The following is a 20,721-nucleotide window of genomic DNA, read 5'->3' as shown; positions in this document are numbered from 1 at the left end:
CCCTCATTTTCCTACTGAAAATCCAGAACCAGAAGTCCACATTCATCAAAATGGTGGATTAACATAATGAAAAATAATGTGCTGTACACTTTTTATGACAAAGCTAGTATTTGCTACTTTTTTTAATGGTTCTTTCTCTAATCTGTATCTCCAAGATTAGATATTCTCTAATCTCCAAGAATGTCCATAGCTAAATTTCAGAAGCACACAACAAATACTTTAAAACTTCAGAAGTTTATTGCCCAGAATAGTTCACATGGTGCAGTTGGATTTTTTTTTCCTTTTGTTACATGGAAATTAAGCAAAACAGTAGAAAATATATATGGGTAACAGTAAAACAAAAGCCCAGCCTAGTAATAGCCCTTTATATCCACCAAGTTATACTTAAGGAAAATGGCTAGCCAAACATAGAGAAGTAGAGCATCTGGAAGACAGAGCTTTTCATGTTTATAGTACAGATTCTAAACCAATATTAAAGGCATTTTCTGTCCATATTGTTCTTTCTTTTTTTCTTCATAACAGCAAATTGAAAAAGGTCAATGTGGAAAAAAACTACTGTAAGACTTCCAAACCTCAGTTACAAGCTTATGGGTTGACAGTTACAGATAAAAGAAGAAGGCACATGATAGAGTACTTAAAATATACAGAGATCAATTGAAATCCAAACACTAACAGAAAATGGGAACCAAACCTCAAAATTCACAATTACGGCTTTTTGCACCCCCCTAATATATATTCCATAAATTTGCATTCAAACATTTTACAGCTTTTTCAGATGAGAAGTTGAACATACCCAGGAGACTTAAGGGTTTTGCTTTGGGTTACTTTGTTGTTGTTTTGGGTTTAGTTGGTTGCTTTTTTTTTTTTAGGAAAGGGGACACAGAATAATCTAAATGATATTAAAACGCAGACATATTTTCCCACTTGTTATTAGCGCCCAATAGACCCACTGCTGAAGGTTGAGTACGAGTAAGAATATGAAGAGCTTGCTGATGCATCAAAACTTCCTCTCCTAGACCCACTGCGTGAGCCTGAACGTGAGCCAGAGCGAGAGCCAGAGCGAGAGCCAGGTGCTGAGGAGACATTGTAGGGACTGGATATGCCTTTTGATGAAACGGAGGCTGCTTCCAAGAGTTTAAGCCCAGTGATGTCTTCCACCATTGACCGATTCATTGCATCTTTGTAGGATATTTTCAGTTTGGTCTTGGGGCAGGTCAGGATTTTGGGATAGCTGTTCATGTCTTGCAATTTCTGGGCAGCACGACCATCAATCAATCCATTCCTAATGGCTTCTTCAGTACTTATTCTTCCACGCACTTCAGGGTCCACAAGACCTCCGGTGAGGTACTGGAATTCAAGGAACCGCTGCCCAGCCTCATAAGGCAACCATTTTTCCTTCACTGCTTCAGCTGCTGACATCCTCTTGCGTCCTCCCTTTATGCCTTCAAACCCTATGAAGGCCTTCTGAGCTGGTTTGAGGCGCGTGGCCATATCCTGGTCAATGATGCCCTGACTGGCAGCTTCCTGAAGCGAAAGCCGCTGGCCTGTGGTAGGGCATATTATGCCCCCTGTACAAGCCTGGGCTTCAAGTAACCGCTGCCCAGTGATGCTATCCACGATGCCTCGCTGTATAGCTTCTGAAATGGAGATTTTCTCCAAGTTTTCTGTGTCAAATATGGCTGCAATAGGACTGCACTCTTCTGGGGTCTCTGAGAAAGAACCGCTCCTGATCAGTGAAGAAGAACTCCTGACACTCAGCACTGTAGGAGACCGAGTCACCGACTCGTGCCGGAACACCTCGTCAGTGCCGTTCCGGCAGGAAATCATGTCTGCAAACTGCGTCAGGCTCAAACTGCCAGAACGGTACTGGTCAAAAAACTTCCTCTCAACCAGACCTTTATCAATAGCATCTTGGATGTCATACTGGCTACCTGTTTTTCTGTCGACCAGGACTACTCTACTGCTGCCATCTGATCCTGTAATAGTTATTTCTTCCCACTCACACTCCTGTTCGGCTAGTTCTGTATAGGTGTCATAATCTATGAGGCCTTTGCTGTACGCCTCCTGCACGGACATTTCCCTGTTTGTTTCTGGATCTACAATGACAACCCGGCGCTTCCTAAGCGTGTTCTTCTGTGAGGTGTGCACCACCTTCTTCTTCTCTCTCAGGGGCAGAAGGCAGAGCCCTGTTGCTTCGTCCTTTATGCACCTTTCTTTCAGCTGCAAGTAGGTCAAATTCTCCTCTGTGTTGGGATCAAAGAACCCTTTGGTGTCATCACTTGGATCACTAAGGATCTGGTTGAGCTCTTCATTGAAGTAGCCACGCTTGTAGGCTGTCTCTACTGGCAAGCGGTAGCTCTCTTTGGGGTCAATGATTCCTCCGGTAGCAATCTGGGCCTCCAGCAAACGAATGCCATGGCCTCTCTCTATGAGCTCTTTGTTCATGGCTTGAAACAGAGAAATGATGTTTCCAGTTTCTGGGTCTTTGTACCCGGTGACAGCTCTTTCAGCAGAGAGAAGTTTTTCTTTAAATTCAATTCCAACAAGGCCTCTTTTGTAAGCTTCCTCAACAGGCAGCCTCACGTTGCTGACAGGATCCACTATGAACCCTGTGGCTGCCTGGGCTTCTAGGAGTTCAAGGGCTGTCCCTGGTCTAACCAAACCTATTTTCATAGCCTGGTAAATGCCAAGTTTCTCTTTAGTAGCCTCATTGTAGATACCCGCAATACAGCTAGAGCCCTGAAGGAAATCAATAATTCTCTCGCTCACTTCTTCCACTGTAATGGCACCTCTTTCCAAGTCATTCCTTGTGGATTCCTTAATAATTCCAGCCTCAAGCAGTGCATCTGCTGAGACAGGCTGCCTGATCCCTTGGAATGACATACTCCTCTTCTGCACTGGGAGGAGGAGCAGACCAGTGTGTGGTTCAATCCTACATTTTTCCTTCAGCTGCATGTAAGTGACTGCCTTTTTGGTGGTGGGATCAATGAAGTTCTTTGTAGTGCCCTGGCAGTTGTTTAGGATCCTGTAGAGGTCTTTGTCAATCAACCCGCGAGATAAAGCTATATCTTTGGGTAGGAAAACACTGTTGACAGGATCAACAATGCCTCCTACAGCCAGCTGGGCTTCAAGCAGACGAATCCCAGTTTCTCTGTCAACCAGGTTTTTCTTGATGGCTTCAGATACTGGCACAGTTTTGCCTGAGAAAGGATCTTTAAATCCTGTAATAGCCTTTTCTGCTGTATAGATTTGTTCTCTGTCATCAAAGTCGATCAGATCTCTGGCGATAGCACTGTCCACAGTTAACATCTCATTTCGGTGTGGGTCTATCACACCTCCTGTTGCTGCCTGGGCTTCTAAGAGCAGGACCGCGTTTTCTGCTGTAAGGAGCTGGTTCCGTTTGGCCTCAACAAAAGAGTACTTTTGTCTGGGTGAAAGAGACACCCCTGCAATAGCACCTGCCCCTTTGAGGTAGGGCTCAATGTCAGCCGCGACTTCTTCCACTGACCTCTGCCCCTTCAGCAGCTTATCCAGTGTGAGTTTGTCTATCAGTTGACACTCATACAGCTGCATCGCTGTGATCTTCTTCCGCAGCCCACTGAACAGCAACTTGGAGGCATCAATACAAAAGTCTTCCTCGGTCTGCGTAGATCTGTGGGACCCATACGGGCGTTGCTTGAGTTTCTCAATCTCTCTTTGCAGCCTGAGACGCTCGGACTCCAACTCCGACTGGTTTTTGACAGCCGTCTCTTCCAGTCTGCACCTGTATCTCTCCTCAATCCGTTTGATCTCCATCTGCAGCCTTTCAATCTCACTCCGCAGGGTGTTCTTCTCCCTCTCACTCTTCTCTCTCTCACACTGGATCTTCCTTATGGATTCCTCTGTCCGGGAGTGCTGGCTCTTCCACTGATTGAGGTCATTCAGGATTTGTTGCTTCTCACTTTCCAGGCGTTGCTTCAAACGAGACTCTGATTCCAGGGTAACTTTCAAACGGTTCAGCTCCTCTTCTAATCTCTGCAGCCTGGCTTTGTCTTGCTCCAAAGCACTCATTTTTATCAGCAAGGTTTCTCTTTCTTGCATAATGTGACTATACTGATTTTTGGATTCTTGAATCCTATTGGATGCCTACAATTTTAAAGAAGAAATAAACCAAGAGAGGATGGTTAGAGGTTACGCTGGTTAGACTTATGCTTTCCACTTACAACGATCTTTAGCCTGCCATTTAACCTGCAGCAAACTGCCACCGGAAAACATTCTAGTCACAGCAGTGCCTTACCCAAGACCATGGATACACATAAACCAGTGAAGGTACCTTGTCCCTTCACTGACAGCACCTCTGGCATTGACAGCAACTCCATTCTGTTACCCATAGTCTTGATTTTCTGCTGATTTAGTTAGCTTTTTATAACTGTCTAATACTTTTCATAGTACACATACAAAGAGCACGCAAGACTCATTAAAAGCCTGATGCTCAGCAGATGTACCCTGGCGTAGTCCTGCTCACCTGGGTGAATTTGCACCATCTAAGCACTGGTCATACATGGATAAATAGGACCCAATTTTTGCTTTCCTGTTAGTATCACGTTACTCCGAACAATTTTACCTGTGTTGTTCTACATTTTAATTCACTTAAGGTCTTCATATATTTATACACGTACACAAACACCTACAAGCATGCACATCTGTATGCAGTCCATGTGAAACTGAATACAAGTTTATATATTTGTAATACATGCATATCATGCACAGATGTCAGAAAATCCTAAATGTTAATATTTTCTTAAAAATCAGTATTAAGATTTTTAAAATAAAGAAAAACTGAATAAAGGGAAGAACAGCTGAGAATGGGAACAAGAAAAGAAATACAAAGGGCAAGTTAGGGAAAAGCAAAGAAGTGTTTTCACAAGTGCTCACTTGCATATATTTAAAACAGTAGATCTCCGGACAAGAAACCAGGCAGAAGAATGAAACACGAAAAAATGTTTTCTTTAACTTGTTTATGCTGTCACCTCAAGTTTAAGAAATAAGGGCCAGTAGTAAAGTTTGCAAATGCCCTTAGTGACTTAGGAACATAAATGTCCCAAACAGTCAATGAAATGTAGGCTCTAAGTACCTTAAGTACAGCTGACAACATGATCTTTAATCCTCACCTGTAGTAAACGCCTTACCTAGCTAAGCAGCACTTTGACAGCTTGTTGGTTCTGGGGTTTTTAGCTGGTTTAGTTTGTGACAGCACCCAGGTCAACCTCAAAGGACTGCTTTAACCCATCCTGGCTGAAAGAGCCCGGGGAAGCAGCCAGCCAGCAGGGTACAGCTAAAGCACAGTGGTACTCCGTGTACTCTCATCTTCCCCTAGAATGGTTTGGTGGAGACTGGCACAGACCCAGGGTTTCTCCTGGGGCAAGGGTTGAGGGCAAGGCTCATCTAGACAGTAGGACAGCTTACGGCTCCCTAGCACAGCTCCCACAAAGAGGCTAAGAAAGTGGCCAAATCCTGCCATTTTTGTTTAAAAATGAACAACGGGAAGGGCCATAAAGGGGTATTAGTTACAAGTACAGTGAACTTAAACAGCGAAGTGTGAATTAAGTCGATTCAAATGGACACTGCAGTTAATTATATATCTGAGAGACAGTAAAGCTGGGATCAAAATATGTGTGAATACCTCTAGAGCTTGCTTTTGGAATTTTTCAATTTCCTGTCTCAATTTTTCCCTTTCTTTCTGTAAATCATTAATCAACCCCTGAAGTTCCAGGGTTTGCTTGCTGCTCATCTGAAGCTGATTCTTTAGTTCAGCAATGGCAGTATTTTTCTCATCAACTTCATTTCTGACCATTCTGATGTCATCGTACTCCAATCTAACATTTCGCAGCTCTTCCTCCAGTAACAAGTGTTCCTTGGTTAGGTTCTCGGTGAGAGACTGAAGCCTTTCAATTTCTATTTTGCACTCGTTCAAGTTTTTGCTTTTTTCCTCAGAGGTTTTCTGTAAGTGCTCGTATCGTAGGTGAGCCTGTTTTAATTGCTCCTGTTCTTGGACCAACTGACGGCGTAAAGTCTCAATATCAGATGTGTATTTTCTTATCTCCTCCATGTACCTCTGTTTCTCTCTCACATGACCATCTAATACTTCTCTTTGGTGTCTAAGATCATCTTCATTCCTCTTTTTTACGATAGACACTTCCTCTATCTGCTGTGTGAGATTAGTTATTTTAACTGATTGCTCTCTGAGAGATCTCCTCATGCCTTCTATTTCCTCCTCCAGTTTCTTCCTCCTGGACGTCTCCTCCATTACATTTTTATTCTGCCTGCAAAGTTCCTCCTCCAGCTTATGTTTCTGAATCTGCAAGTCTTTTACAGTGTTCTGGAACTTTGCACTTTCTTGATCCCTGCCTTTTTTCTCTTGCGAAACTCTTTCATAGTCAATTTTCAGTCTGGCCAGTTCCTGCTCTTGGATCCTCAGCTTGTTAATTGTCTCGGTAGCACTCGTGTTTGCTTTCTGCAGGTCAAACTGGACTCTTTTTAACTGACTGTTCTCATCCTCTAGTTCTTTTCTCTGACTTGTTTCTACATCCAACAACTTTCTCAGCCTTTCAATCTCTTTGTTTCTTTCCTTAATGGTCTTAGAAGCATCATCAAGCGACTGTTTGTACCGCATGCTTTCGTCCGAGTGCCTCTGAATGACTTGTTTTAGCTCAATCTCCAGCTGCTGTTTCTTCTGAGAAAGCTCTGAGCCAGCTGCCTTCTGCTGCTGAGCATTCTCTTCTATTTTCCGCAGATTATCTGTTGTCTGACTTATTGTATTCTTCAGTCTCCTAATTTCCTCACACAAATTCCTATTTTCTCTCATGGCATTATCGAGCTGTGTTCTATAATTATTTGTATCCTCTTCCTTTTGCATGGTGACCTGGTGAATTGTGGTCTTTGTGATATTAATCTCAGTTTCATATTTGTTCTTTAAACTAATAATTTCCTCATCATAACTGTTCCTTACCTTAGCCAATTCATTTTCAAGTTCCCATCGGCTTTTAGCCTCTTCCTGAAGCTGCACCTTTAGCCTTTCCAGCTCCTTAGTTTTATCCTGAATAGTCGAGGCAGCCTCCTCAAGAGCCTGCTTGTACCTTGAGTTGTCTTCACCACGAAGCTGAATGATCTGTTTCAGCTCCAGCTCTAACTGATGCTTTTGCTGTGACACCTCAGAACTGCAAGCCTTGTGCTGAAGAGCATCTTCTTCTGCTCTCCTCCGTTGATCTGTGGTTTGCAGAATGGCATCATTCAGCCTCACAATCTCATCCTTAAGGTCTCTGTTTTCTCTTGTCAGTCTGTCAACCTGGGCTCTGAGGCCTTTTGCATCATCATCTTTCTGTGCAGCTATCTGCTGGATTGTGGTCTTCTTAATATTAATTTCTGTTTCATACTTGTTCTTTAAATTACTCATCTCCTCGCTAAACTGGTTTCTTACCTTAGCCAGCTCATTTTCATATTCCCTCTTCCGTGTGCCTTCATCCTGAAGAAGAACCCTTAATCTTTCTATCTCGTACTCCTTCTCCTTGATGACCTTCTCAGACTCTAATTTTTGCCAACCAAGGCTGTCTTTCTCATTTTGTCTTGTTTTCTGCAGCTGGTCATAGTCATTCTTCTGCTGCTCATATCGATCCTCCAGCAACTTCCTTTTCCTTTTCTCATCTTCAGTCTCATAAGTCAGCCTGGTTATTCTGTCATTTAGATCCTTTATTTGGGCATAGCATTTGTCCAGGTTTTGCTTAGCAGAATTTCCATCCATTTCAGCTTGTCTTTTCATCTCCTCCAAACTCATCAGCTTTGCCTTCAGCTGAGAAATGTCCATCTGGTACTTCTGCAGATTTTGTTCCAGGAATTTATGTTTGTTGCTTGTCTCTGAATTTGAATCCCTGGCAAGCCTGAGTTCTTCTTCCAGAAGTTCAATTTTGGTGTTTTTCATCTGCAAAATCATAGCAAAAAAAAAAACAAACAAAAACCCCCGCATAAGCACTTGTGGCAAGTGTTTCAAAATCATCATGTGCAATACAATATACATTTCTAATATTGACAACTTACAAAGTATTTTTTTCTCTGCTTGAATGAGAGCTCAAAATCCTTTTGTATTTAATGCCATCAAGGCAAACTCTGGAATCCTTATTTATCCAGAGTCAAACCTTATTCAGAAATCAGCATAATGACTTTCAGAGGGGAAATGGTACTTGATGGGGGGAGGGAGATGCAATACAGATAGTGAAATCTGATGTACCAAGAGTTCACCAGCAAAGCATTGAATAGCCATCTTCAGAACCTCCACAGGTGCTTCATATTCCATATGTGTGACCTCTTAAAAGGGCCTCTCTGTTTCCACTGAGCTGTATCAAATCAGGAGTTACTCCATTCAAAACACTTTAGATATGGCCCGAGACAAGGTGAGGCCTCTTAACCATGAGGAGCAAGTTTTCAGCAGCAAGGTAACTGTACTCTCACTGAGGTCAAGGCTGTGATGGATGCAGAGAAGGATCTCTCGCATGCTGTGATAAGCACCTCCTATTTACCAAGAAGGCAAGTGTTCTCCACCTCACACATGACATTGGAGGTAACTTTGCAAAGCACTATGCTTTTTGACAAAAGATGCACGAAATTCCTTATATGCCTCCTTAACTGGACACCACTGAGCTCAGGATTTAGTTTTGTGGAGCGTTTTGCACTGTACATAAGCAGAAAGCCTTTGATCAGTGATAGCTTGCTAACCTGTGGTAGTAACAGAAGGTAAAGAAAATAAGAGAGTCAGATTACCTTCAAGTCCTCCATGCTCTTCAACATTTCGCTTAAGAATCTGTAATAGTCTCCTGATCTTGTAAGAAGCTCTATGTAGCGAGACTGAGCCTCGCTAGCCTTGAAAAGAAAGAGGATTGTCAGCAGCTTGTACTACAGAGTTAGATATGAACATACTGATGTCTCAGATCATTTAAAGAATTCCAATCCACTTTGAGAAAACACATCACTTGACAAAGCAAAAAGCAAATTCTCCTCGCAAATTCACATGACTTTCCGGGGACTCCAAATGTACAAATTCTCTCTTCTGATAAACCCACACCACCTTTTTCAAGATTATTTTCCCCCATGAGTGATGATATTAAACCCAAGGCTTCATCCCCTGGTTCATCATGGTCTTCCTGTCTAACAGTCGCAAGTAACCCAAGTTAAACTTTCAATAGTGGTTAATTCCCAGGTTGAAAGTGACTAAACCACCTGGGGCATGAATCTTACTTTCTCACAATATGTATGCAATGGACATTGAAGAGGAGTGAGGTAAATTCCTGAGGGCTAATCTATTGTCTAAACAAGCCCAAGTATGATTTTACAGCACAGCAACTATTCTGCACCAATTCCTTGTACTTATGTGCTTAGCGCACATTACCAGTGACAGTGTTAAATTATTAGAATACAGCTGGATATGACTCACATGGACAAACAAATGTATTTAAAAGATTGACGGGGAGGAAAGAAAGATACCTCTTGTAGAATCAGCACTGCAGGAGACTGAACAACACTCTTCTTGATAGGTATGTTGAGCAATGTTTCTAATCCGGAACTGTAGGAAGCAACCTGTAGCTCATAATCCTGTAAAACAACAGGGGAAGTCAAGACCCCTTTAGCAAGTGCCAAGGAACTCTCTGGGAATCTGGATTTCCCAAAATGCAAAGAAAGTTTTGGGGTTGTTTTGTTTTTTAATAAAAAAAGGTACATTTTCCCTTGTTTATATCCCTGACCATGTACAGAGGACCCTCTAGCATAAACAGAAGCACATCAGTTCAAGTACCACTGTGGAGACTCATGGAAGACAGTAACAAAGTGAAAGAGAGAAAAAAAACATTTTACAAAAAAGGGAAGACCTGTGTTTCCATTAGTTGACTGCTACCCAGCAGTGAAAAAGGTTCATGGAAGCAACTGGACTAGGTACTGTTATCAACCAAAACTTCATCAGAAATAACTGTCTCTGCCTCTCATATCACATACACCACGTCATGTATACAGCAAGACCTTTGTCACAGAAAGTAAGACGGAGCTGGAGAAAACATGGATCTCGGGGTGACATAAAAATGCAGAGACCACATAAAGCATTCCCTATATGTTCTTGGTTTTCATGGCCATTGCACATCACTCCTCCTGCTAATCTGCATTTGTCTTGCCTCCTAGACCAAATCCTTAACAGACCCAATTCCTAAACTACCAACCTGTTCTCTACTTCCTTATTTTTTTAACATGTGAACTGGAAAGTTTGGTCTGGCTAGAAGGAAGCTTTGACTCTCCTGAAGAGAAGCTCTCACTGCTATCTCCTGCGTTGTCCTGTAGTCTTCAGATGGCAAGTACACTAATTGTTTTCATTATATTCTGTACACACAAGTGCTTTACACCAGCAGTTTCCGCACACACAAATCAGAGAGCCAACGTTTCACCTGCCAGCAGAGCAGAGACAATGGGATGCACCTGACCATGAAAAACCACACCCCATAAAAATGCTGAAATCCAAGTACCTTAATTGCAGCAGAACACTGATCTGCGTGCTTGAGAAGCTCCTCGACTTTGTCTCGCTTCCCACAGATTTCACTGTGCAAGTTCTGTCAAGAAAAAAAAAAAAAAAAAAGAAAAAAAAGCTGTGAGGCACTCCCTCAAGATTTATCAGTACTTCCTCCTGTGCCTGCTGGCTCCATCAGTAGGCACCTGCAGTACCAGACCACTGCAACCCAGAGGCTGAGACCTGAAATGACCTGTAGCTGTGCAGTTTTTACAACAGCAAGCTCTCTGTGCATGAGAAGGTTGTTCTCAGAAAGAACACCTAGTACTGGACAGCCCCCAGCGCTGAGGAGAGAGGAGTTCCTTTGCTTAGATGTATTTCCTTGCTGTTTATTTTCATGCTATAATTTGTCCCATAAGTTGCACCATCATACAGTCCCTTAAATTAATTCAAAGCTGATGTGTAAAAGTGTCAGTCATCGTGTAAGAGCCAAAAATGGTCTTGTTTATAATCTACAGCAGTGCTGACAGAAAGTAATGAGGATAATAATATTTTCTCTCTCCTGCCTTCTACACGTGGTGGGTTTTGGTAGCTTGCGTACTTTATAATTCAGAACCGGCCACTGTATTGCAGACTGCATTGTTACTGATATTTTCTGACTAGCAAAACAATTTTAAATCCAGATAATCAAAGACAGCTAATTCAGGTACTGCATACCTTCTGATCATGTAGATATCTCATGATAGTGTTGCAGTCACACAGCTTTGTGGATTCAATAGAATCCTGCCTGCGCTTGGCATCACAGATCCATTTGCACAGAGCCTGGTAGAGATCTCGGTAAGTTTTCAGCTGTTTGATCTGCCTTTCTAAATCCCATGATCTAGAAAAAAAACAGAGGAAACTGTCAAAATGGAAAGTGCATTCTCCTTCTCTCTCTTTAAAGATTTTTCAGAAATAAGACACAGTAATAAACGAGGTAAAACTACGGGAAGCTCTGAAAGAAGGTTCTGAATAAAGATTTCAAATAAAATGATAATTGTACTGGGTTTTAGTCACTCAACATTTTTTTAGTGCCTCGCTTTTGAGTAACTCTGCAATACACAGAGGTTGGCACTTTCTCGTCACCTAAGTGAAGGATGGATGAAACCCTGCAGTGGTAATAATCAAGTTGACTGACTTCAGTACTCTTGTTCTCAGTTTTCACCAAAATGACCAGCAATCAGTCAGTTACTCTTAATAGCACTGGATTTTGCAGTAAAGGCCTGAAGTAAAAACAGAACAAAACAAACCACATCCCAAAAAACAAAACAATCAGAATATGCCTTCAGTTCAATAAATATTAGAAAAAAAATGTTGGGATTTTTTTTACTTAATTCTTAGTGTTAATTTTTTAACCCTCAGGTATAGGATATTCAAGAATAAGCAGGGTTTCTTTGTTTGAGGGGGAAAATGCTGACTGGAAGTTCATAATCCAAGAACATTAGCAAGAATAAAGAAAAAAATAATTTGAAGAACTCCTTAGCACATAGGTTAAGCATTTACATAACTAACTACATTTTCCTGCTTGGTCTTGCAGGATACCTTTTAAAGTATGTTCAACCTATTCACAGTTGCTCTGTCTTACTGCCCTGAAGTCATCACTTGTCCTCAGGACATGAAGACTATTGCTCATCAGTTCTCTCAGACACACTGTTAACATGATCTTAGTAGCAACAGCAACAAGGAAGGCACTATTAGGAAATACGAGCAAACCTGTTATCTATCTGTTTATCAGCTCTCTGCCAACGGTCTATTAGCTGGGTAACTTTATCACAGAACTTTCCAATGTCCATGTCATACAGGGTATATGACTGGCAAGACTGTGAGTGAATCTGAAGTGTTTTCTGCAGCTCATTTTCCAGGGCATTCAGTAGTGACTTCTTCATGTTTAGGTCTGCTTTCATTTTCTGGAGAAAAAACAAAATACTGTCATACATTTTATTCTTGCGAGGATACTCAAATTTAACCATCCACAGCATGCACAATGTGTTTGGATCTAAAGATTTTGCTTTTAATTAATTCAGTAAGGTATGTACACTGATGTCAGCTGGACTTTAAATATATTTAAAGTGAAACACCTACTTTGGTAAACAGTTTGACTTAAGAATGTGTTTAAAATTAGATTCGCTCATAAATAATTTGTTAAACCGAAGCCCTCTGCTGTCATATTCTGTAGCTAACATTTGAGTTTCTCAGAACTACGTACAGTAGTTACCAAAAAGAAAGGGAAGAGCCTGCCTTGCTTGTTCCTAGAAACAAATGACTAGAAAATCTCACTGCAGTATAAAAGATTCCTGCATTTGCAACAGCTATGGAATCAAGCCTCAGGATTGGCATATTATTAAATTGTTAAATATTATCTAAAAATCTGCACTTTTTTTTTTCCTGTTTACATTTTTATAAGCATCTTCCATGGAGATGTTTCTTTAACCACACACGTTTGCGTGCACATACATATTGTGGGGTATCACCAAACGGCATACACAATGCAGGCCTTGCATTTGCCACTCACAGGGATGATTGCATCCTTCAATAATATGCTCAAGCATTTTTTTTTGGTGTAGCTCAAATTTACACCAGGAAAGAACAACTCCCAGCAACTGAACTGCAGCTCTCATTTAACATGACAAAAGGGTAACCTGGTTGTGCTCCTTTTGTGCCACTAAACACTTTTTCCCTACTACACCTGAGAACAGGAAAGAATGAGAGTCCCCATCCTCCCAAAGCATTCAGTGCACAAAAGGACCAGCTCAATGCCAACTTTGTGCTCAGCAAAGCAGTTACTCTTTGCCTTCTCCCGTTGTATAGGATGGACAGTTTTCACTGTAAGATTTGAAATGGACTCTATGGCAAAACTGGCACATACGACAATACTCAAATTTACTTCTTACAACTAGATGACAAAAAGGGCAATTAAAGAGCCTTTCTGCAAGAAAAAAAGAGGCATTGCCTTCCAATCTAGTTTCATAAGTGATACAAATAAACACAGATAATATTGTACCGAATTGGATTATGGAGACCTTCCATGCCACTGGCTCTGCTATAGGGGCAGCAACATCCAGGGGATGGGGAAGTAGTAACCTGTACATTCCTTCCAATAATTTGCAACAGCATCATATGTCTATGTGATTAAATACAACGGGATCAGCATTTCCATGTCCTGTGGTTTCAGAAGAGTTTCCCCCAGTTCAATAGACCAGTGCTGGCAGCTATGAATTTTGCCTCACTGTGTCCTTGGGCCTTGGCCTCTCACCTTCAGGCACGCCCGATAAGCCTCCACTTTATCAAGATCCAAAGGAACAGTCTCCTCTTCAGACAGTCTGACTTCAAAAACTCTGATCACATCCTCTGTTTGTAGAATAATCTGGAGCAGACACCTCAGTGCGTTCAAGCTAAAATAAATAATACAAGACAAATCCATTATGAACTGGCCAGGAATGGTGATTATTTCTAATTAATTGCAGATCACTAGTTAAAGAGAATAGACAACACAAAAGAACCTTCAATGATACCCATGATTGGTATGTTTTTTTAAAAAACGTCTTCCAGAAAAGAGAAGAAATTCACGTCAGTGTCTGTTTCTACCCACATGTACAGCATTTGTAGGAAAAAAAAGTGTAATTTTACACCTCTTGTAACAAAAGGCAGGTTTCCGTGCTAAGAATTATGGAAGAAAGTGAATTATTTATTGCTATAACCTCAATTTTCTTACCTGTCTAAGTAGCCAGCAGAAACACCATTAATATTTTCCAGTTTTTGAAACAGGGCATTTATCTCTGACTGCAAGTACACATACTTTTCACAGCCTCTGAAGTTAGGCAGCAAGTCCTTATGCTTATTGAGGGTTTCTGCCATTATTTGAGAGTCATTCTGCACACCCTAAGGAAAAAGAATGCCTGATTTACACATTTTTGGTGGCTGAGCGATCATTCTACAGCACATATGCAATTGGTCTCCTTATCCAAAGAGTCTGCTGTTATCTAACCAGCTTGACTAAGAACTGAAGCAGTGCCTGAGCTTGCTTTCTTCAAGGTAAGTAACATTGGGTGGTTTCTTTTTTGCACAGTCCACAACAGGTGGACTCCTTGAGCACCTCTTCCACTCTGAAACTTGGCTCTCCTCAAAGCAGAGCGCTTTACTGCCAGCTGCTTACTGCACTCAGTAGACTGCCAAGGTCCTGCTCTGGAGACCTTTGCAACCTCACTGCCTCAGGGGAATTCCTCATATGCTGAACCTGTTCTCTTTTCTCTCTCCAGTCTCCTTCAGATCTTAAGAACTGGGAGAGGGAGAGAGCCTGTAAGCCTCATATCCACTCTGCATCCTACAGACAGTACTTCAGAGGCAGGTGGTAAAGTGGGTCCATGCAAAAAGGGGTTTAATAGTGCTTTAACCTGGATGAGGCTTAATATGAGCTCATGTCCACTTAACATCAGGCTTTCTGTATTCTTTGCTTGACAGAATGTGACTTCTAAAATCCAGAAGTCAACATTTTCTACTTAGGAGCTAAACTTCAATCCAAATCATCATGGTTAGCTTCCAACAGAGTTTTCTGCGCAGGATATGTGTCCTTCCCAGCTGATCAGAAATGCAGCTGCAGTATGCTCTGCAGCACAGTCATACTGAGCTTGAGACTCAAAGAAAAAACATCCACAGTTACCTCTAAATCCTTTATTCTGACTGAAAAGTCATGCACAGCCCCTTGATCCACTCCAAGAGGAGCTCTTTGAACCATCTGAATCTCAGAAGCTTCAATCTGACGCCGAAGTTTCTGAAGCTCCATGAGCAGCCAGGCCTCCTGTTTGTCATGTTCTCGGTTTCTCTCATTAACAATAATGGTGTTTGAGGAACCCACAGGACAGCTCTCAGTTGGGATGACTGTAAAATGAATTGGGTAAATGTCAACTGCCAGAGAACTGAGCACCTATGTATAGGAAGCCAATGTACTGCCCAAGTGACCTAAACATTGAGTTGATCTGTAGAACTGAGAACAGGTAGAAGATCTGGGCCCTCAGCTGTTTCAAGGAATGAAATCTCTCCTTCACAAAAACACAAACTTGCTTCCTCAAATGCAACAGCGAGATTTTGCTTCCCAATAACTGAAAATGTATCAGACTGACTAAATTCCTCTAATTTTCCCAGGAAATTCTTGAACCTTGGAGAACTGTTCCCAGATTCACACTAAAGGAAGGAAGAACAAAACATGCTCTTCCCTGTGCTGGGCCAGTTTTGTTATGCTGGGAGACAGCAGTACAATTCTTGAACATGTTTCCATTCACATATTTATGAGAACATGGCTCACACAAAAAGAACGCACCACCACCACCCCCTACTCCACAAATGAAGAAACCCAAGCAGTCCATTCTCTACAAAAAACAGACCTGGTTGTGGCTGCCGTGGTTGATTGGGCAGTTGTATGATCAAGGTTTGGTAGTGCTTCTGAGCATCAGTGAACTGAGTTTGGATCTTTCGTTTGTCTTCATCACCAAACATCTCTGAGCCTTGGCTGTTCCTCAGGAATTCTTGATAATGGATCTCCAGGTCAGTTATTATTTTTTGGTAATCTTCCTTACGCATTGTTTTCAGCTGAAGTGAGGAAGAAGAAAATTTTGAACAAAGCAATTGGGGAAGGCTTATGACTAGTTAATCATTAAGGAATAAACTAATACACCTATATAAAAAACCCAAAGGAATCACATTTTACAACAAAATCTACCCCGGCTGCCTCTAAAGGTATGATGCTAAAAGTGCCCTTTGAGCTAATCTATTCTTGTTATAATTATTTCATCACTTAAGAATAGTTTGAAATTCTACTTCTTACTCTGTCTACCCATGCACTTGCATAATGGGACCAAGTACAGCAAGTATGTAATAAATGCCCTTAGCTAATCTTCCCAGTTATTCATACCATGTTTGAATGGGAAAGCATTTTGCTTCTCCTTTAATAAAACAACAACTTCCATATGTAACTGCTTGTGCAACCCAGCAAAAGGCAGGCCCATGGTGTTGGAGAACATACATCTGCACATCACACAGCAAGCACTCTTTGGGACAGGAAGGGTCAGTCCATGGATGTTCCCGGACTACAGGTAAGGCCAGCTGGAGTCTTACCTTGGCAATAGTCATTGCTCTGATTTTCTCAATGTCGATCATGCAATAATGCCAAGACACCAGACTCTTCATGTTGATGTACAGCTGGTTCCACAAAGCTAAAATAGCTTCATAGTACTGCTCAATTCTGAGATGAGAAAAGAAATTCCATGGTCAAAATGCATCTGCCCTTGTAGCATAGCTACAAATCAGCCCAAGAAACATCCACCAGATGTGGAACGTGTTAAGGCTTGTTCTCTACTTGAAAAAATGTTGGAAATTAATTTATTCATTACTTTCGTTATTAGAGATGAGAAAAACCTTGTAAAAGTTAAGTTTTAAATATTTTTAGATCCCAACCTAGCTCTCAGCAAGATTCACTGAAGTGAATTTCTTCAATTCAAGGGTCTAGACCTTAATCCCCCACCCCTGGCGGGGCGTGGGGGGCACTCTGATCAAGGCGCAGACCAGATTTTGTGATTGGCTTCTATTCTGAGGGAACTTTTCCATCTGCTCCCAGTGGTAGGTGTCCAAACCCAGGCAACAACTCACTTGGTAGCAAGATCCACTGCTAGTGGATTAGGGGGTGGGATGATAAGACTAACAGATGGCACCAGCATATCTACTCCTCCAGGGCCGGTCACCAGCCACTTGCTGCGCTCGTTATTATCCTTCAGAATACATTCATCTCCTTTGCGCACTGTTTTCTGTAAGGAACACAAAACAACATTTTGTTTTGATTCAGTTATGTAAGGTGGGGTTTCTAGGAGAGACAGACAAGGAGGATGCATCTAGAGCACAGAAATGGGAGGAGGGCTTCCCGGCTGCCAGGTCTGAGCATGCATCTTGGCTTCACGCTGGGGCAAGAGATCAGTTCAGATCAATCCCTTCTCCCTGAATCTGGCTTCCATGTGAAGAAACCCAAGAAAACCAACTGGGAGCCATAGAACTCTCGGAGCAGCTGCCAGTCCAGCTGATCATCAGACTTGGGGCTCGCCATGACAAACATCAAAGACTGAATGTGGACACATGGTCACAGTAAGCTATGCAACCATGTATGGCTGCAAGCCAGTGAGCTGGAGGCATGAGGATGCTGAGTACTGCATCTGTATTTGAGATGAGACTGGGAGTGAATGCAGCAGAGCTAGATCCACCCGCCCCCACTGCCAGAAATCCTGACACGGTGCGGCCATGGTTATGGACACAATGCAGGTTACAACCCACTCACATCCAAGACAGGGAGGCTCCTCCTATCATCTATCCTGACAGGACCTAACCTGCATCACACCTCTACAGCCAGCAAATACCATTTTTGAGATCACTAGTAAAAGGCCACGGGCTTTGCACTGATCTGAGCACGCAGGGGGCTCCAGACTAGAGTCTACCTTCATCTGAGCAGAATGTAGCCTGCGTAAAGTAAAAGCAATAGCCAAGCAGTCAAGCAACCATTGCCTAAATTTGTTTGGTTTTGCTTACAGTAACAAGCAGTTACTCCGTGTGGACTCAGCTTCTGTGTCTCTGGAATAAAATGTGGTATGGAAGAGTGCAGACACAGAGCAGATAGCAGAAACCCCAGATCATAAACACAAATCACAGTGGTCAATGACTGGTCCCTACAGAAGCACAACCTAGTGAATCAGCTAAAATAAGTTTTACAGATTAAAAGAACAGAAAATTTGGGTAATTGGGAACCAGTGAAGAGAAAGAGCATGTAAGCAGAACACACATCTAAGCCTACTCTTAAGAAAAAATACAGAAATAAAGCCAAGGAGCCCCAGAACTGAGGGGGAAGAAAAGCCACCACCATCAATTTCATACTCCATCCAGGAAAAAACTGGGGATACCCATGACTCACTGTACACTCCTCACCTTTTGTTAGATGAAGTGTTGACCTAAGGACCCAGAGGGACACTGGAAAGGTGAGCAATCACCAAAAAAAAGGGATAGCTGCTGGGAAGCATCAGTGTAAATTTTAACCCTATTATCAATAAGACTTTTCTGTGCTAATTTGAACTATAAGTATTAATGCTATTTAATGGACCAACAATGATAATTTTGACTAGACTTATTAACCAACCAGAACCTTGCTTCTTTATTCATAACTGCAAGAAAGTGAGAGCTTTTTTGTTGAAGAAATTTAAATGCTAACTGAAAGCGAAGGGGTTATACCTATCAGCTCAATAGTTTGTTTACTAAATCATTTGCCATGTTCTAGCTTATATGATGTTCATTCCCAGCCAAAAAGGGATACAATACCAGATCCTGTTTGTAGTCACACAGAGCCTTGAGAATAATGGGCTTGTTACTCCGGTAGTCTGGGTTACGTGGCTTCAGCTGTACAATCTTCTTGGATTTATTCACCAAACTCTGCACTTGCCTCTTGTATTCAAGAATTCTCTCTCGTTCATTCTGCAAAGATTAACTGTATGTTAAAAATTCATCCTAAAAAGAAGCCATATCTAGTTCCCAGTGTTTTATTTAGAGGGGGATACATCTGGAGCTCATGGCAGGCAAAACTTCATTTAGCTCCAGTGGGATGAGCCTGGCCTATAATGTAAAACTGCAGTTTTAAAAAATAGAGAGGAGAAACATCAAACTAAGTATCTTTGCAGCTCAGCAGAGCTGCAAAGTTTGCAAAACTTGCAAAGCAGGCTTTTCATACAGATCTGCAATGTGATTAAAGGGATGTGTGAGAAACAGGAATAAATGGAAAGAACGTATTAGAACATGAATGCTAACCAAAAAGTAGTAACTACACTCTCAAACTTGACATAATCAATTGCCCTTTTACATCACCAACCATTTCTTCTTCAGTATATTCACTTTGGAATGCTAGTGCCTAATTCATGACAAGCAAATCGTTAGCTAAAAATGTTGAGTTAATTCCTTTCAAAGAGACTACAGTGATACAGTGACATGATGAATCATTTATTAAATGCACTTACCCTTTCAGGCAAAATCTATTCTACCACCTGTGAATGAAAGTCTTTCCTTGTTTGATTTGTTAGCATGTCAGAAACTTGGGAATTCGCGGGGTTCATTTCAAATTTAAAAAGAAATCAGAGTTCCCAAACAGTATCATACAAATTAAAATAACACCAAACCATTTGTAGGCTTCCCTAAGAAATGGGCAGGAATACACCATTATGGTTTCAGGTTCATACAGTGCTGTGTATAAACACTGCAATACACCTGGGTTTACATTTGGTGTCTGAAGCAAGCAACTGATTTCCAAAGAAAGCGTAACATAACCTGTCAGGTGGGTGTGACAGTACCTCCAGCTCTTTTATCTGCTCCAGCAAAGATTGCAGTGACATGCTCTTATCACAGATGAACTTCTTTCTGATGGAGTCTTGTAAGTTTTTCAGGTAGCACTCTGTAGCTTGGGCCTCTTCAAAGAACTACAGGAGAAAAGTTGTGATTTCAGTTGTACACAGCTCTTTAAAAATGTCTGCTAAAAATCAATGGATTCCTTTCATAAGAAATCCCAACTCAATCTGGCAGAACGGTAGCATTTACAACACGGTAACAGTGTGTTCTGCCTAACTGTGTATGTATTTAGAAAAAAAAACAAACAAACCAAAAAAACAAATCTATGATGGGATTCACACTTTTAACAAAAGTGGTGTGAATTCTCCACATCACTACTTACCTGAAAGTAAGCCGCATTCTCTTTCAGATGAACATCAATGCATTTGGTGATCTGAAGAATCCAGCTCCACTGAGTTTGTAATGTATCCATGTAGGCCTAACAAAAATAGTAATATACAGAACTGAATCCACCACACTGATCTCTCTCCCATCTTGAGTGATCTTGAGTCTCCTAGACTCAAGCAAAACTATTTAGGCTCCACAAACTAAAATGCAAAATCTGCTAAAACAAATTCATACACACCAGAATAATGTAACTCATGCAAATAGTTCCCCAACTTCTAAGCATCTACTTAACTCAGATAAGTTAAATACTTGTTTGTGGGATGCACAAAGAAATTTGTTCATGACTTGAATTTTGTTTGATCAGCATAAAGCCTGAAGTACATGAACAAAAAGGGGTGAAATGCACAAACGGTAGTATAAATAAA

The 20,721-nt window shown here is 41.5% G+C and overlaps 1 protein-coding gene across 3 annotated transcripts in view; it reads right to left on the bottom strand.

Moving 5' to 3' along the window:
• Positions 1-215: 215 nt before the first annotated feature.
• Positions 216-20,721, bottom strand: part of DSP (desmoplakin) — a 40,043-nt gene continuing 19,537 nt past the window's right edge. Inside the window, exons 9-24 of one of the 3 annotated variants that reach the window (XM_055706006.1) lie at positions 20,292-20,387; positions 19,915-20,040; positions 18,896-19,048; positions 17,192-17,346; positions 16,661-16,787; positions 15,931-16,135; positions 15,210-15,427; positions 14,265-14,431; positions 13,806-13,944; positions 12,266-12,459; positions 11,231-11,393; positions 10,533-10,616; positions 9,511-9,618; positions 8,791-8,889; positions 5,663-7,954; positions 216-4,125 (exon numbers count right to left, since the gene is read on the bottom strand). In XM_055706006.1, the coding sequence (XP_055561981.1) occupies positions 931-4,125; positions 5,663-7,954; positions 8,791-8,889; positions 9,511-9,618; positions 10,533-10,616; positions 11,231-11,393; positions 12,266-12,459; positions 13,806-13,944; positions 14,265-14,431; positions 15,210-15,427; positions 15,931-16,135; positions 16,661-16,787; positions 17,192-17,346; positions 18,896-19,048; positions 19,915-20,040; positions 20,292-20,387 (7,521 nt within the window). In that variant the 3' untranslated portion in view covers positions 216-930. The remainder of the gene's footprint in view (positions 4,126-5,662; positions 7,955-8,790; positions 8,890-9,510; positions 9,619-10,532; positions 10,617-11,230; positions 11,394-12,265; positions 12,460-13,805; positions 13,945-14,264; positions 14,432-15,209; positions 15,428-15,930; positions 16,136-16,660; positions 16,788-17,191; positions 17,347-18,895; positions 19,049-19,914; positions 20,041-20,291; positions 20,388-20,721) is intronic. The other 2 variants (XM_055706008.1, XM_055706007.1) reach the window with 2 other exon arrangements.

This window comes from Falco cherrug, chromosome 3, assembly GCF_023634085.1.
Source record: "Falco cherrug isolate bFalChe1 chromosome 3, bFalChe1.pri, whole genome shotgun sequence".
Lineage (NCBI taxonomy): Eukaryota > Metazoa > Chordata > Aves > Falconiformes > Falconidae > Falco > Falco cherrug.
The sequence above is the reverse complement of the archived record's forward strand: the minus strand, read 5'-3'. Positions and strand labels throughout refer to the sequence as shown.